Raw genomic sequence first — 16240 nt, 5'->3', positions numbered from 1 at the left:
AGAGTACTAGTTTTGGGCTCTAACCTCACAACCAAGGTAGATCTTCAATGTTGAAAAGAAGTAGAATAAAGCATAATCATAGTCTTTCCCTTCTCTAACGGCTGATGAAAAACAAAAAGTAGTATCAGCAGTCCCCTACTATTTCCTAATATCATAAAAACACCCTGCCTAAGGTATATTTAGACTACCTGATTTCAGGTTCTTCTAAGTTTTATCTCTGAATCAATTAGAGCATTTTAGCTTTTTCCAAGGGCCAATATAAACTGTCACATAAAAGAGTCTATCAAGACAAATGAATTAAGATGGTAAAGCAAAGCATGAACACAGAATCTCTCTCCCTGATTCTAATACAATGGTCAAAGTGTTTGTTTGCTTGGTATTTTTTGGTTTTTGTTGTTACTGTACTTATCTCCAGTTCAGGAACAGTGGAACTACACCATACCTATGTCTGATTTGTTTGAATGTACTAGACTTTACCATCAAAACACTCAGGGTCTTCCTAAGAGTACTGGGGTTACAAGCATGTGCCTCAAATTTACCACCAGAAACCAAGAAAGAAAAGAGAAATCTATGCTAATAACTTGAGGGGAAATCAAGATTCTACAACTACAAATTGTGTAGTATGGCTCCTGCTCTTAACCCAATCTCGAGAAATATTATTGAGCAAGGAAGGTGAATAAATAAAATCCTTTGAGTAACATGGCCTGCAAGGAAAAACTTTTGTGAATCAAAGTCCAGCAGAGTTCTGGCACACAGAGAACCAGCTACTAAGGCTTAGTATCTTTCAAAGGCACTGTGAAGGAGTCAAAGCCCAAGGAGCTGGGTACTCACTTGGCTGGGTATGCACAAGGAGAGACACAAGGATCTCTGAGGAGAAAGTAGAACTTAATTCCACTATATGAGGACTATACTCAGCCTCAATCGAGCTCAATCATTCCCCTATCCTAGACTACACTAAGGTTGAAAACAAAACTCAGCACTCAAACTGTAAGCTTAGGGGTAAAGGAGAACTGATCATAAATAAGATGGGAAGGGTATGAAGATTCACTCACACTTTATTAGAAAGAGTAGATGGTCTGAACAGAGTTGCCCACATTAGGAGGAAAAGAAATGCTGTAGCAATGATGGAACAGGAAGGAAGGAGGGAGGGAGGGAGAAAAGGAGGAATAGAGGACAAATGAACTTAGCCTAGAAGAAAGTACAACACAAAAGACCAGTCTTTTGTAGATTCTCTACAAGTATCTATGTATAGTCACAAAAATGGTATTAACCAGATTGCACAGACAGTATCTTACAGAACTGTGATTTCAATCTATGCATTCTGGCTTCAGATCTGGCCAAGGTCAAAATTACTGCGTTGTTCTATTGCCTATAAAAATGTATTGTGTCTGAAATTGAATATATAATAGGTCTTCCAAATTTTGCAATTCTAGAAATACCCTGATATTTTAAATTGTACATATATCAGTGCTTTATTATTTTGTTTATGCAATTTCCTCTTTTCTCTATTAATTTCATTTCCAAGATTTTCTTCTTCTATTGAATTCTTAATACCTTTTTTGTGACTACATATTGAAACTACCCAACATAACACAGGGCTAGCAAAGTGATTCAAGTGGTAGAGCACCTGCCTAGCAAGCATGAGGCCCTGAGTTCAAACCCCAGTGCCAGCAAAAAAAAAAAATTAAAAGCATAAGAGACACCACAACAAACTCCCTAAAATGACTAAAATTTAAGAGGGTTACAGTATCAAGTATTGGTAAGCATACTGACCAATTTGAAGTCCCCGAGACTCAGTCTCAGGAATGAAAAATGACAGACACTTTGGAACATTCTGGCAATTTCTTACAGCTAAATATATCTGGCCCAGCAATCCCACTGCTAGGAATCCAAAAACATATGCCACCCAAAGACTTGTGCAAGATATTCAAAGCAGCTTTATTTATAATAGCCCCAAATAGAAATAACCTAGTGCCCATTAAGTGGCAGTGAATGGATAAACTCTGATGTGCCTACATAATGAAATATTAAGCAAAGCAATCTACTGACAGCTCCAACAACTTGGATGAATCTCAAAAGCATTAAGTGGAAGAAATCAGAGTACATATAATTCTATTTATATGAAATTCTAGAAAAGTGAAAGAAACTCTATCAGAGGTTGCCAGTAACTGGCAATATAGAGAGGAAAGTGACTGCAAGGGGGCAAAAGGGAAGGTTCTGTGTGATAAAAATAGTCTATTGATTGCCAGTGATGATTGTGGTGGTGGGCATAAACTATATTTTTTGTCAAAACTCATCAAATTATATAATTAAGATTGGAGAAGTTTAATGTATGCAAATTATACCTCAATGCTTACTTTAAAAACAAACAAAAACAGCATGTGGTTATGCTTGGGGTGATGATTTGAAGGGAGTACAAAGGAGACTTTGAGTCGCTGCTACTATTCTATTTCTTGATTGGGTAGTAGATACATGATGTTTACTTTCAGAATGGTCACTGAGCTATACAATTATGATTTATATATTTCTCTACATATGTTTTATTTCAATGAAAAGTTTACTTATGAAGAAAATAACAGGCTGGGCAATGATGGCTCATGCCTGTAATCCTAGCTACTCAGGAGGCAGTGATCAGGAGGATCATGGTTCAAAACCAGACCAGGCAAATAGTTCATATAACTATTTTTTTCCCTTAGGAAAAAAAAATGACAAAAAAAGGACAGGCAGAGTGACTATACTAGTAAGAGCACCTGCCCTGAGTTCAAACCCCAGTGCCACCCAAACAACAACAACAAAAAAAAAACAAAAAGAAGAAAATTAACAGGCTGGTAGTGTGGCTCAGAGGTAGAGCACATATTTAGCATGCATGAAACCCAAGTTCAATACTTAACACCCAAAAACTAAAACACTGGGTCTTCAACAGTCTGAGATTGAAAACTGTTAAATAAATAACAGTAACACTTCAAAACTGCAGCCACAAAAATGAGTAGCAGATAAGCTGTGGAAAATAATACAAAGTAATCCCTCTTCATAAGGGAATTCAAAAGGCAGTCACTTGACCAAAGATTTTCCTGTGGCTGGAATGTGAATAGTAATCTATGTACACTTGTGATTTAAAGTACAAATACAGGGCTGAGGGGAGGGTCATCTGCCTAGCAAGTGCAAAGTACTGAGTTCAAAACCCAGTACCACCAGAAAACAATTTTTAACTAAGATACAAAGCTATTGTTAAGACACAATGGACTTCCCACAAACCTTACTGAATGTAACCTATCTTGAATTAGATTGACTTTATTTTTTTGTTCTTCAAAAATGTTCATAAGTACAAATATACTCAGAACATTTTCAGTTCAAAATCTAGTTTTTGACTAGGAAGAAAAATTTTACTAACCTCTTTCATAAATGACTTGCCTATTCGCACCACTTTTGCAAATAAAATGGGATCATGGGAAAGGTGAGGACCAAGGTAACAGAACATATTAAATACATCTCTCCTCAAGTCTTCAAAGCTCTCTGCTTGCTTTGGTGCTCTCTTGTTTTGCAAAGCATTAACAGGTGAGCCTTTAGCACCTTTAGGAACGCCAACTCTACAAAAAGAGGTAAAAATTATAAATATACACACAAATGCAACAAAATACCTACCATTTTAAGTTAACATAATCATCTTAATCAGTAAGTGAATATTTTCTTGTTCATATTTCCTTTCTATATTTTAATCATGCCTACTTTTATTATATCAAGTGATTTTCAACTGATGGAAAAACAAAAACAATATTCAATAGGAATAAAATCAGAGCTCAGAGGAAACTGTTTTTGAATCAAGCAAGGAAAACTAGAGAAATGCAGATCTTAACTAACATTTAACATACATCATATGAATATAAGTTAAACTTGGCCTGTATCAAGAATTTGGATATGGGAATGTGGAACAAGGGATGGACCTCAGATATACTGGAAGATGATTCAAGTCAATAAAACATTTTTCAGTATGGATTTTGCTGTCATCACTAATAAACAGAAAATCCAGATTCTTATATCCCACATGGATGCATCCAGGCAGAATATAGAGATGTAGCAAGGGTGATAATAAAAGTTTATCAAAAGTTAGGTGGGAAAATGTTTAAAAGGCCATGTTGGGGCCAGGTAGAAGCTGGAAGCAGAAGGAGCATCTTCCTATTTCCATGTGTTTTTAAAACCTATGCTAACCTATGGGAAGGAAAGAACCTGTTGATTTCCAATCACCAAAAATCAATGAGTGGAGAGAGGCATAGGTGGTCCCTAGCCTGAGGCCCAAGGGTGGTTTGAGTTGTCTCAGTGCCAGGGTATGAATAACCTACACACATATGAAAGAGAACAATGTTCAATCTCAAATACAACATTAAGTCATATATGTTTTAAGAGTCCCGAACTCTATCTTAGCCTGCCTCACACTGAGTACGTGGGAAATGTTAGTAATAAGGAAGGTGAACCACATCATACTAAAAAGGAGAGCACGTCCAGAGTTCTCACATGCTGATCAGGTATCCTGCTATGGAATCACAAGGGTTATTCTCTGTGAAGAAGCCTTCACAGTTCATAGCACAAGTGGCACTGAAGGCAGCAGCCAGTAGCTATGCATAAGTCACAAGGCTGATACTTTAGAAGCAGGCTCTCATCTGTGTGGCTGAAGCTATAGCTGCTACAAATTCTGCTAAGTACCCAGCAGGTAGGCTGAGAGCTAGAGGACTACCCCTCACAGTATGGATGATGAGAGAGGCTATACTAGTAACTTCTTGAATAGCAGTCTATATGCCAAGAAATAAGGCAAGCAGAGTACCAATCTCCTCATGAAGAGTCACTTAACACAAGGTAGAGGAAACATTCACCAGACAAAATCCTAAGGAATTCTCTGCCTCCCAAGAGAAGAGGAAAAATCAAAAACAGAAGAATAGGGAGGATCGAAGATGGCAAATAGGGTACAGAAGCAGACAACATGAGCCCCGTGAATGAAAAATCATGCTGTGATGCTGGAGCCACACTTGGCAAAAATAAAGCACCAAGGACAATTAAAACTTCGACACCCTGAACCCCTAGCCAGTAGAAAGCTTCTCCACACCACCTTACACTGAGAAAACAGGAGCACTCCCACCACCACCAGAACACTGGCTACAAACCTGCTTGGGAGACATTCGGCAGACCAACAGGTGAGCACCAAGCGTCATGCAATTTTTGCCCAGCCACCCTTGGGATGAACCAGCACAGCCCCCTGGGCAGACTGACCCCGCACCACAAAAAAAAAAAAAACTGAATAAACAACGAACTGAAAACTAGCACACAGCAGAGAGGGCAGGACACCGAAAGCACACCAAAGAAGGGGGAAAGGGCAAGGAGCTGATCTCCACCCAAACTTTCAGTAAACAATGGCTGGAAAGGCAGAAGGGCTCACAGCAGACTAGTGATAAGCCGCTGCCTGAAATAAGGCAGGTAGCAGTCCACAAAACTCATCTCCTGAGCCAGTGAGCAATATCCAAAGCCAAACAACACAGCAAAATTGAAAAACAATCGGCAAGCCATCACAACATGCTGATAGCAGGGGGCCAGCTGGCAGAAAACTGACCTTGCCCCAGAGACAGGGGGCAAGGCAAAGAAACAAGGGCCCAGTAAACCTGCAAAGTGAAAACCCAATTCCAAAGCAGGACACTTGGTGAGCTACACAGCTGATCTCTAGAAACGGAGGAAAACATACAAACTTAAACTGCCACAGATCACTGAGGGAGGAGCTGACTAAGCAGCTACCACTGAAAGAAGAGGAAAAAAAACACTACCCACAAACCAACCATCTGGCAAGATTATGACAGAGCTTCTGCTTAAATACCAACACAAGGATTGGATGCTGGAGGAGTAACAACAGAAATTAAACTAAGACTGAAATTCTATTGTTCCTGAATTTGGAGTTTTTATGTGTGTGTTTGTATGTTTATTGTGTTTCTTGTTTGTTTGTTCATTTCTCCCTATTTATTTCTTTGGGTTTCTTTTTCTTTTTTTTTTGTTTTGTATTGTTTTGTTAGTTTTACTATTGTGAATTAGTTAATACTAAATTACACCTAGACCAGGGACAGAAATAGCACACACACACTAAGCTAAAAACCCAATACAGACACAAAACAAAATTAAACCAAGGAAAAGAAAACAAGTGACTGATACCACCAACTAGCCTATCACGAATATAGTTACATGGTACCAAGTGGAGCGAAGGGAAGACGAAAAAGGGATGGAAACTATTTTCCTCCAAAGAACAATTTAATACAGGATTCAGAGGGAAATGAAGAAAACGGATAACCAGTTCTGGAATCCAACAAAACAAAGATAAATGACACCAAGGAAACCAACGATGCCCACAAGGACTTCCTCAAAGAAGAAATCCCGCAAGCAATCACTAAGAATTCCACAGAGATGTTACTAGACATGGTTAACCAAAACGTACAAGAGGCACTCAAGAAATTTCAACACACCAAAAACAAAGAATACAAGAAGACACAGAAACAAATAAATGAACTGTTAGGAACCCTAAATAAACACCAAAGTGAAACAGAGAATATAATAATTAGAAACATAAATGAATTAAAGACAAAAACAGACAATAGGTAAAGAGGAATTGAGCCATGATATGGAAAACCTCAGAAAAAAGAATGAAAAAGAAACACAAAATACAATGGAAGACCACTACAGCAGGCTTGAACAAGCAGAAGACAGAATTTCAGAACTTGAAGATAAAATGGAAATTAAAGGAAAAACTGAAGAGCTATTAGTCAAACAACTCTAGACCTGCAAAAGGAATATGCAAGAACTCACCAACTCAATCAAAAGACCAATCCTGAGAATCATGGCCATTGAAGAAGAACAGGTACAAGCAAAAGGGATTCGTAATATATCCAACAAAATAATGACAGAAAATTTCCCAAATCTACAAATCTATAAAAAGCTAGGCCAATTAAGTTACAGGACACCAAACAGACTTGACCAAAACAGAACTACTCCATGACACATTATCATTGAAACAAAAAGCACAGAGAACAGAGAAAGAATATTGAACGCTGTAAGAGAGAAAAAACAAATTACATACAAAGGTAAAACCATCAAAATCACAGCAGATTTCTCAATGGAAACCTTCAAAGCAAAAAGGGCATGGAATGAGGTATTCCAGGCCCTGAAAGAAAACAACTTCAACCCTAGGGTACTTTACCCAGCAAAACTAGCATTCAAAATAGATGGAACAATAAAAGTCTTCCACAATAAACAAAAACTAAAACAGTATATGACCACCAAGCCACCACTACAAAAGATTCTTCAAGGAATTCTGCACACAGAAAATGAAAGCAAACAAAACCATGAGAAGACAGGCACACCAAACCAGAGTAGATGAAAAGACAAGGAATCAGACAGTAACATTAATTCACCTACACACAATCAAACCTTCAAACAACTAAGATAACTAAATGACAGGAATCACCACATACCTATCAGTACTAACACTAAAAGTTAACAGACTTAACTCCCCCATCAAAAGGCACCTTTTCAGGCTAATGGAGTGGCTCAGGTCCTAGAGTGCCTGCCTAGCAAGCATGAGGACCTAAGTTCAAACCCCAGTGCCAAAAAAAAATTCAGAGAAACACATCTTTTGGCAAACTGGATTAAAAAGGAAGATCCAACAATCTGTTGTTCACAGGAGACATCTCATTGGCAGAAACAAGCACTGGCTTAGGGTGAAAGGCTGGAAGATTTACCAAGCCAATGGCCCCTGAAAACAGGCAAGAGTAGCAATACTCATCTCGCACAAAGTAGACTTCAAACTTACATAGAACAAACAAGATAAAGAAGGACATTCCATACTAATACAACAGGAAATCCACCAAAAGGAAATAACAATGAACAACCTATATGCACCCAAAGTCAGCACAACCAATTTCATCAAACATACTTTAAAGGAATTAAAAGCACATATAGACTCCAACACAGGGCTAGTGGGAGACTTTAATACCCGGTATCAATAGATAGTTGATCCAAACAAAAAAATCAATAAAGAAATCCTAGAAGTAAAACACACCATAGATCAAATGGACCTAGCTGATGTCTACAGAACATTTCATCCCACTTCTGCACAATATACATTCTTCTCAGCAGCCCATGGAACTTACTCCAAAATTGATAATATCTTAGGGCACAAAGCAAGCCTCAGCAAATATAAGAAAACAGAAATAATTCCATGCATTGTATCTGACCACAATGCATTAAAACTAGAACTCAACAACAAAAACACCATTAGAAAACATGCAAACAATAGGAAGCTGAACAACTCATTGCTGAATGATCAGTGTTACTGATGACATAAAAGAGGAAATTAAAAGGTGCCTGGAAGTGAATGAAAATGAAAACATGACCTACCAGAACCTATGGGACACAGCAAAGGCAGTCCTAAGAGGAAAGTTTATAACCATGAATGCATATATTAAAGGGACAGAAAGATCTCAAACCAATGACCTAATGCTACATCTCAAACTCCTAGAAAAACAAAAACAAGCAAAACCCAAAAGAAGCAGGAGAGAAATAATAAAAATAAGGGCCAATATTAATGAAATAGAAAAAAACAAAAAAAAAAAACCATACAAAGAATCAACGAAACAAAAAGCTGCTTCTTTGAAAAAAATAGACAAGATTGAGAGACCCCTGGCAAACCTGACTAAAATGAGGAGAGAAAAAACCCAAATCAGTAAAATCAAAATTCAAAAGGGGAAATAACAACAAACACCACAGAAATCCAGGAAATCATCAGAGACTACTTTGAGAACCTATATTCTAATAAATTTGAAAATTTTGAAGAAATGGACAGATTTCTAGACCATCCAAAATCAAACCAAGAGAATATTAATCAGCTGAATAGATCTATAACATAAAATGAAATTGAAGCAATAAAGAGTCTCTCAAAAAAGAAAAGTCCAGGACCTGATGGATTCTCTGCTGAATTCTATCAGACCTGTAATGAACTCACTCTCCTTAAATTTTTCCATGAAATAGAAAGGGAAGGACCACTGCCTAACTCATTTTATGAAGCCAGTATTACACTCATCCCAAAACCAGACAAAGACACCTCCACAAAGGAGAACTATAGGCCAATCTCCTTAATGAACATTGTAAAGGCTATATATGGCAAACCTATAGCCAACATTATACTTAATGGAGAAAAACTGAAAACATTTCGCCTAGAATCAGGAACAAGGTAAGGGAGGGGGTGGGGGCAGGGGGGGAGAAATGAACCAAGCCTTGTATGCACATATGAATAATAAAAGAAAAATGAAAAAAAAATAAAATAAAATAAAAGAAAAAAAAGAAAAAAATAATAAAATAAAATAAAATCAGGAACAAGACAAGGGTGCCCACTATCTCCATTCTTATTCAACCTAGTACTGTAATTCCTAGCCAGAACAATTAGACAAGAAGAAGAAATAAAAGGAATACAAATAGGTAAAGAAACTGTCAAAATATCCCTATTTGCAGATGACATCATCCTATATCTTAAGGACCCAAAAAACTCTACCCCAAAACTCCTAGACACCATAAACAGCTACTACAAGGAGGCAGGATACAAAATCAACTTAGAAAAATCATTATCTTTTCTACACAACAACAATGAGCAAATTGAGAAAGAATATATGGAAACAATTCCATTTATAATAGCCTCAAAAAAAAAATCAAATACCTGGGAGAAAACTTAAGAAAGGATGTGAATGACCTCTACAAGGAGAACTATAAACCCCTGAAGAAAGAGAGCGAGGAAGACTACAGAAGGTGGAAAGATCTCCCGTGCTCATGAATTGGTAGAATCAACATAATAAAAATGGCTATACTACCAAAAGCAATCTACATGTTTAATGCAAATCCCATCAAAATCCCAATGACACTGATCAGAGACTGAAAAATCTACCCTAAAGTTTACTTGAAAACACAAGAGACCGCAAGGAGCCAAAGCCATACTCAGCAAAAAGAACAACACTGGCGGTATCACAATACTCCTGACTTCAAATTATATTACAAAGCAATAGCAATAAAAACAGACATGAAGACCAGTGGAACAGAATAGAGGACTCAGATATGAATCCACACAGCTATGCCCACCTTATTTTTGACAAAGGTGCCAAAAACATATAATGGAGAAAAGACAGCCTCTTCAACAAATGTTGCTGGGAAAAGTGGTTATCTACCTGTAATGAACTGAAACTAGATCCATACTTATCACACTGTACCAGTACCAACTCAAAATGGATCAAGGACCTTAATATCAGACCCGAAACTTGAAGTTAGTACAGGAAAGAACAGGGGATACTCTGGAAGCAATAGGTATAGGCAAGGACTTCCTCAATAGAACCCCAGCAGCTCAGCAACTAAGAGAAAGGATGGACAAATGGGACTACATAAAATTAAAAAGGTTCTGCACAACAAAATAAATGGTCTCTAAACTGAAGAGAACCCACAGAGTGGGAGAAAATATTAGCCAGCTATACATCAGACAAAGGACTGATAACCAGAATATACAGGGAACTCAAAAAACTAAACTTCCCAAAATCAATGAACCAATAAAGAAATGGGCAACTGAACTAAACAGAACTTTCTCAAAAGAAGAAATTCAAATGGTAAAAAAAACACATGAAAAAATGCTCACCATCTCTGGCCATAAAAGAAATGCAAATCAAAACCATGCTAAGATTCCACCTCACTCCTGTTAGAATAGCTATCATTGAAAACACCACCACCAACAGGTGTTGGTGAGGATGTGGGGAAAAAGGAACCCTTGTATGCTGCTGGTGGGAATGCAAGCTAGTGCAACCACTCTGGAAAACAATATCGAGGCTTCTCAAAAATTTAAACATAGATCTGCCATATGATCCAGAAATCCCACTCCTGGGGATATACCCAAAGAATGCAACACAGGTTACTCCAGAAGCACCTGCACACCCATGTTTATTGCAGCGCTATTCACAATAGCCAAGTTATGGAAACAAGCAAGATGCCCCACTACTAATGAATGGATCAAGAAAATGTGGTATTTATACACATGGAATTTTACTCAGCCATGAAGAAGAATGAAATCTTATCATTCATTAGTAAATGGACAGAACTGGAGAACATCATCCTGAGTGAGGTTAGCCAGGCTCAGAAGACTAAAAATCGTATGTTCTCTCTCATATGTGGACTTTAGCTCTAGGGCAAATGCAGTAATGTTGTTGGACTTGGGTCACCAGGCTAAGGGGAGAGCACATACAGGAGGAATGGGGATAGGTAGGAAACCCAAACCATGAAAGTGTTTGATGTCCCCACTGCAGAGGAATTAATACAGAAACCTTAAAGCGACAGAGGTCAATATGAGAAGGTGACTGGGAAGTAGTGAAGAGGTCAGGTAGAGATGAATCAATTTGGGTTATAACACATTTGTACATGGAAGCAATGCTAGGAATCTCTCTGTGTAGCTATCCTTATCTCAACTAGCAAAAATGCTATGTTTTCTTCTTATTTTCATGTCTTCTCTTCAATAAAATTGGAGAAAAGGGTGGAACAGGTTCTTCCTCGAAGAGGGGTGGGTGGGGGGGTAGGGAGGGGGTGGGGAACTGGGGAGAGAAATTGCCCCAACAATGTATGCACATATGAATAAATGAATAAAAAAAACCAGAAGAATACAGTTTTTACACTCAGTAAAGCAAGCTGCACCTAGAAGTCTAGCCTATAGTTCTCGTGCTAACTGCAGCACACATTTTAGAACACCTCGACAATAGAAGAGAAGTCCTGAGACAGACCCTGAGAATAGTTCTTATCTTTTGAGGAAATGTACTAAGTACATGCTTGGTTTAAGGAGACAAAATAAATATAGACTTTATTAGTCCTTATGTATTTCCATCTCAATGATTAATAAAGTATACAGTAACATACCTTCGGTAGAGAGGCTCAATAGTTATGTGAATTAGCTTGCAAATAGCAAGGGCTATTAGTTTATGTGAAGCTGCATAGTATGGAGGCATCTGATCCATAATGTTCTGTGCATGCTGCCAATCACCAATCTTTAATAACGCTTCCAACAAACCAAGTTTTTGGTTGTCAGGTGGCTAAAAATGAACAGATACAACAAACATACTTAGGATATAAACATCCAGAAACATGCTTTTTCTCTTAAAAAAAACTGAGCAAAACACCACAGCATCCATCAAGAACAGTTGCCATTCCCATGAAACCGAACAGTATTTTCCTCAATTTTTAGCTATCAAAAACAAGATCTGTTTTCATTTAGCATATATAGGCATTAAACTTGGAATTAGGTCATACTTAATGTTATATTCTGCCAAAAGGAACTAAAATTCATTCAAATTTATTTAAGAATCCCATTAGGATTTGAGGGATAATTCAGTGTTTGAGCAAAAGCACAATCAATACATTTTTTGACTTTTCTTACAATACACAGCGAAAAAAATATGGCAGTCTCTATCAGGAAGGTGTTAGATTAAAAACAAACCCCTTTTGCAAAATGAGTATTCCAAAATCAGGTTTTACCACAATCAAAATTAAGAAATTATGCTTCCATAAAATGATTAGCTTTTAGCAGAATTTCATAATTATAAACAACATTAATTTTACTACCATGAATAATGTACCTTTTCTACTTTCTCATCTTCTTTGTCCTTTTCTTTCTCTCTCTCATCCAGTTTTTCAGAAGACAATACAACCATGGTAAGTTTTCTAACAATTTGCTTAGCTTCCACAATTTCTCTTTTGTGTTCATCCATAATGCAATTATCAGCTGGAAGAAGCTAAAAATGGTTCATTAAAATTTCATGAAACAGCTAATATAAATTACTTGCCCACACAAAAAGCAAACACTAAGTAGTCTAGCATATTTGTGACTATGATTTTTCTTCTCAAATAGTTTTCACTCAGCTATTGTCTTGTAATTTAAGAGATTTAGCTACCTGAACTTTGTACACATTTTAAAATTAGATAGTGGTACCAAGTTTAATGTCTTCTATATGTTTTAAATTAATACAATAATGATGTTTACCACTGAATTTATTAGTTTACCCAAGAAAATATGCACGTTTCATTGAAAATACTGAGTAGGAATGTAGCTCAGTGGTAGAGCATGCACAGGGTCTTGTATTCCATTCCCAGCACCAAAAAAAAAACAGCCAAGCCATATACTTTATCCTTTAAAGGCTAAATTCCAAATTAAATAAGTACTGTATATAGATCAAATTTGGAGGAGGTGAACTACTGAATTACATAAATTAGTAGATTTGAACCCTCTAAATGAGACATCTCAAGTAGAAAGATTACCAATAACTTGACATCTAACCTTTCATTGTATAGGTACCTATTTGACTTAAGTTACAATTAGTTTCCAGTTCACTCCAGAAGAGAAAGCAATATGTGTATAGCAAACCCTCCATTACAATGAGGAATCCATTATAAAGTATCTCAAGTACAGCCACCTTGTGTGAATGGAAGATGGTTAATGTAAACACTTCATATAATAATGCTAACTCAAAGAAAAACTTAGCCAATAAATCAATACTTATAAACTTCTGTGAGGCACTATGGTGAGCTACAAAAGAAGTGCTCCTAGCCCAGTAGAAATGGGATAATCTTAATATAAGAACTTTTGTAAATGCCACAACATACCCTGAGCACAACAAAAATAAATAAAAATAAAAATGTTGAAATAAAATAGTTACTAATAGGAAAAAAACAAATGGATAATCTTTTTCAGTAAATAATAAAAGATGAAATAATATTGCAGACTTTATCCCATTAGTCAAAAAGAAAGAGAAAATCAGTATGGACTGTTGCAAGGAGGTAAGCAAGACTTGTTCTTGTTCTATATAGCAAACACATTTTTACTGCTTTACTTATATACCTGGCATAGTCCTCATCTTTTATCTGAACTACTGTAACAGCTTCTAAGGTAAGATCTGTATGCTTCTTACTCTTATCTCAATCTCCATTTTTATGTATTTCAAGAATATGTTACTGGGTGCATATAAAGTTAGAACTATTTTGTCTTCCCAGTGAACACAATTTTATTACTATGAAATGACCATGTCTATCATTTTGTCCCCAAAAAGATCTCTTTTGTCTAACAGTAATTTCTCTGGCAGATTTCCCTCACACTTTTACTTTTCAACATTTCTGTATTTTGGGTTTAGCTATATCTCATATAAACATTAAACTGGTATTTAAATTTCATCTGACAACCTTTGTCATTTTAACAGGAGCACTTGCATATCAGTACTTCACTACATCATCATTTTAAATCTTCTACTTGTTATAGCAAACTATCTATGTGTACAAATATGCTCCCTTTTCTGACCAATTTTCCACATTTTCAATTTTTATGTCACTTTTCTTTAAATCCTGAGAATGTCCTGCTCCTCCCAAGAGTAAAATCCAGAATCTTCACTATGTGCACGTAACAGCCCTTCCAACAGTTTAATCCCAACCTACTTCAAGATTCGGTTCCTTCTACACACCACCCTAGGCTCCAACCACTCTGAGCTTCCAGGTGTTCCCCTATAGGGATAATGAAGCCCTTGCAAACCTACTGCGTTTTGTTTGTTTACTTTGGTTTTCTGAGACAATGTCTCACTATAGTCCATGCTAGCTTGGGACTCACTATGTTGCCCAGGCTGACCTCAAGCTTGAAATCTTTGTGCTTCGGTCTCCCAGGTGCTGGGATTACAGGTGTGCACCACCATGCCTGGCACTTTTTACCTGTTTTGTTTTGGGGGTGGAGGATAACTGGGGTTTGAACTCAGGGCTTTATGCTTGCTAGGTTGGCACTCTAGAGCTTGAGCCATGCCTCCAGCCCTTTTTACTCTGGTTATTTTGGAGATAGGGTCTTGCTTTTTGCACAGACCAGCATGGACCAAGATCATTCTATTCTACACTCTCTGTTATCACCAGGATGACAGGCACATACCATCATGCCCATCTTTTTAAATTATTGTTTATTGAGATAAAGTCTCAAGAAATTTTCTGCCTGGGCTGGTTTGGAACTGTGATCCTCCCAATCTCATTCTCCCACATAGTTGGAACTGTAAGTGCATGCCACTGTGCCCAGCTAATGGTTGAGACTGGGTCTCCTGAGCTTTTTGCTGAGGCTGGCCTCAAACAGTGATCCTCCCAATCTCAACCTCCTAAGTAGGTAGGTTTACAGGCAAAAGGCATTGGTGCCAGCTTCCGCTTGTCTTTATACTCACTCTGGTAATTCTACCTACAAAGCTTTCCACCATTTAAGCCTGGATAACACCTACTCAAGATCTCAGTTCAGCATCACTAGTCTTCCAACTTCAAAACCCCCAGACACATATGATCACCATCTACTCTACTCTGAGCTCCCAAACCACTGCATAGAGTACTTTTTACACAAGACACTCTTTTGTTTTGTTTTTAATCTCTCACTTGCTAGACTATGACAACTTCCAAGGTGAAGACCAAGTTTTTTTACTCAGCTCTCTAGCTACAGTATAAAAAACAGGCAAGGAAGTTATAAAGTGATTTCAAAGGCAGCAAAGATGGTATCAACCTTGGAAATGTTTAAGTCTACAGATATGCAAAACCTAATAAAACAAGAATTTCTTGGTGCTTTCAACCTGACAGCTGTATTGTTGTTGAACTACAAGTTTTCTATCACAATCACAAACTCTTCTAGATCCTATGCTTGGCAACAGAAGAACAATAGGAGTCATTTATTGCACAGTAAAAACAAAAGAAACATTTTTTGTTTTTGTTTTTGGTGATACTGGAGTTTGCACTTGCTAGGCAGGCACTCTACCACTTGAGCCACCTTCCCAGTAAGAAAAGTATTTTTAACATTAAAAATAAAAATATACTAACAGAGTTACCTAGAAATATCTATGAAATCCCTATTTTCCGTAACTCATAGAGAAAAAAAAGAAGGCTAAAACCACAATGCTTAGAACTCGGCCTTTCTGCCCATGTATATCCCTAATGATGATTGAAACAACTTGAATTTTATATCCAATCTTGAATTCTGCAAAGGTAACTAAAAGGTATTTGATACCCATACTTGGTCAAAGAAAAGAATTAACTTCATTCACTTTATAAAGTAAACACAAAGCAGTAATGTAATATGGCTTCAAAAAGTAAAACTTTAGAGCCTAGAACCAACCTTAGAGTGCTACATGACTGCCTACTCCTCTTCCCA

General features: G+C 37.2%; 1 protein-coding gene across 9 annotated transcripts in view; it reads right to left on the bottom strand.

Moving 5' to 3' along the window:
* Thoc2 (THO complex subunit 2) overlaps positions 1 to 16240 on the bottom strand; it is a 115075-nt gene that overhangs the window by 52432 nt on the left and 46403 nt on the right. For all 9 annotated transcript variants that reach the window (XM_074062910.1, XM_074062913.1, XM_074062912.1 and 6 more), the window contains 3 exons: positions 12672 to 12827; positions 11956 to 12128; positions 3392 to 3587 (listed from right to left, as the gene is read on the bottom strand). In XM_074062910.1, coding sequence (XP_073919011.1) covers positions 3392 to 3587; positions 11956 to 12128; positions 12672 to 12827 — 525 coding nt within the window. The remainder of the gene's footprint in view (positions 1 to 3391; positions 3588 to 11955; positions 12129 to 12671; positions 12828 to 16240) is intronic.

Source organism: Castor canadensis, chromosome X (assembly GCF_047511655.1).
Source record: "Castor canadensis chromosome X, mCasCan1.hap1v2, whole genome shotgun sequence".
Lineage (NCBI taxonomy): Eukaryota > Metazoa > Chordata > Mammalia > Rodentia > Castoridae > Castor > Castor canadensis.
The sequence above is the reverse complement of the archived record's forward strand: the minus strand, read 5'-3'. Positions and strand labels throughout refer to the sequence as shown.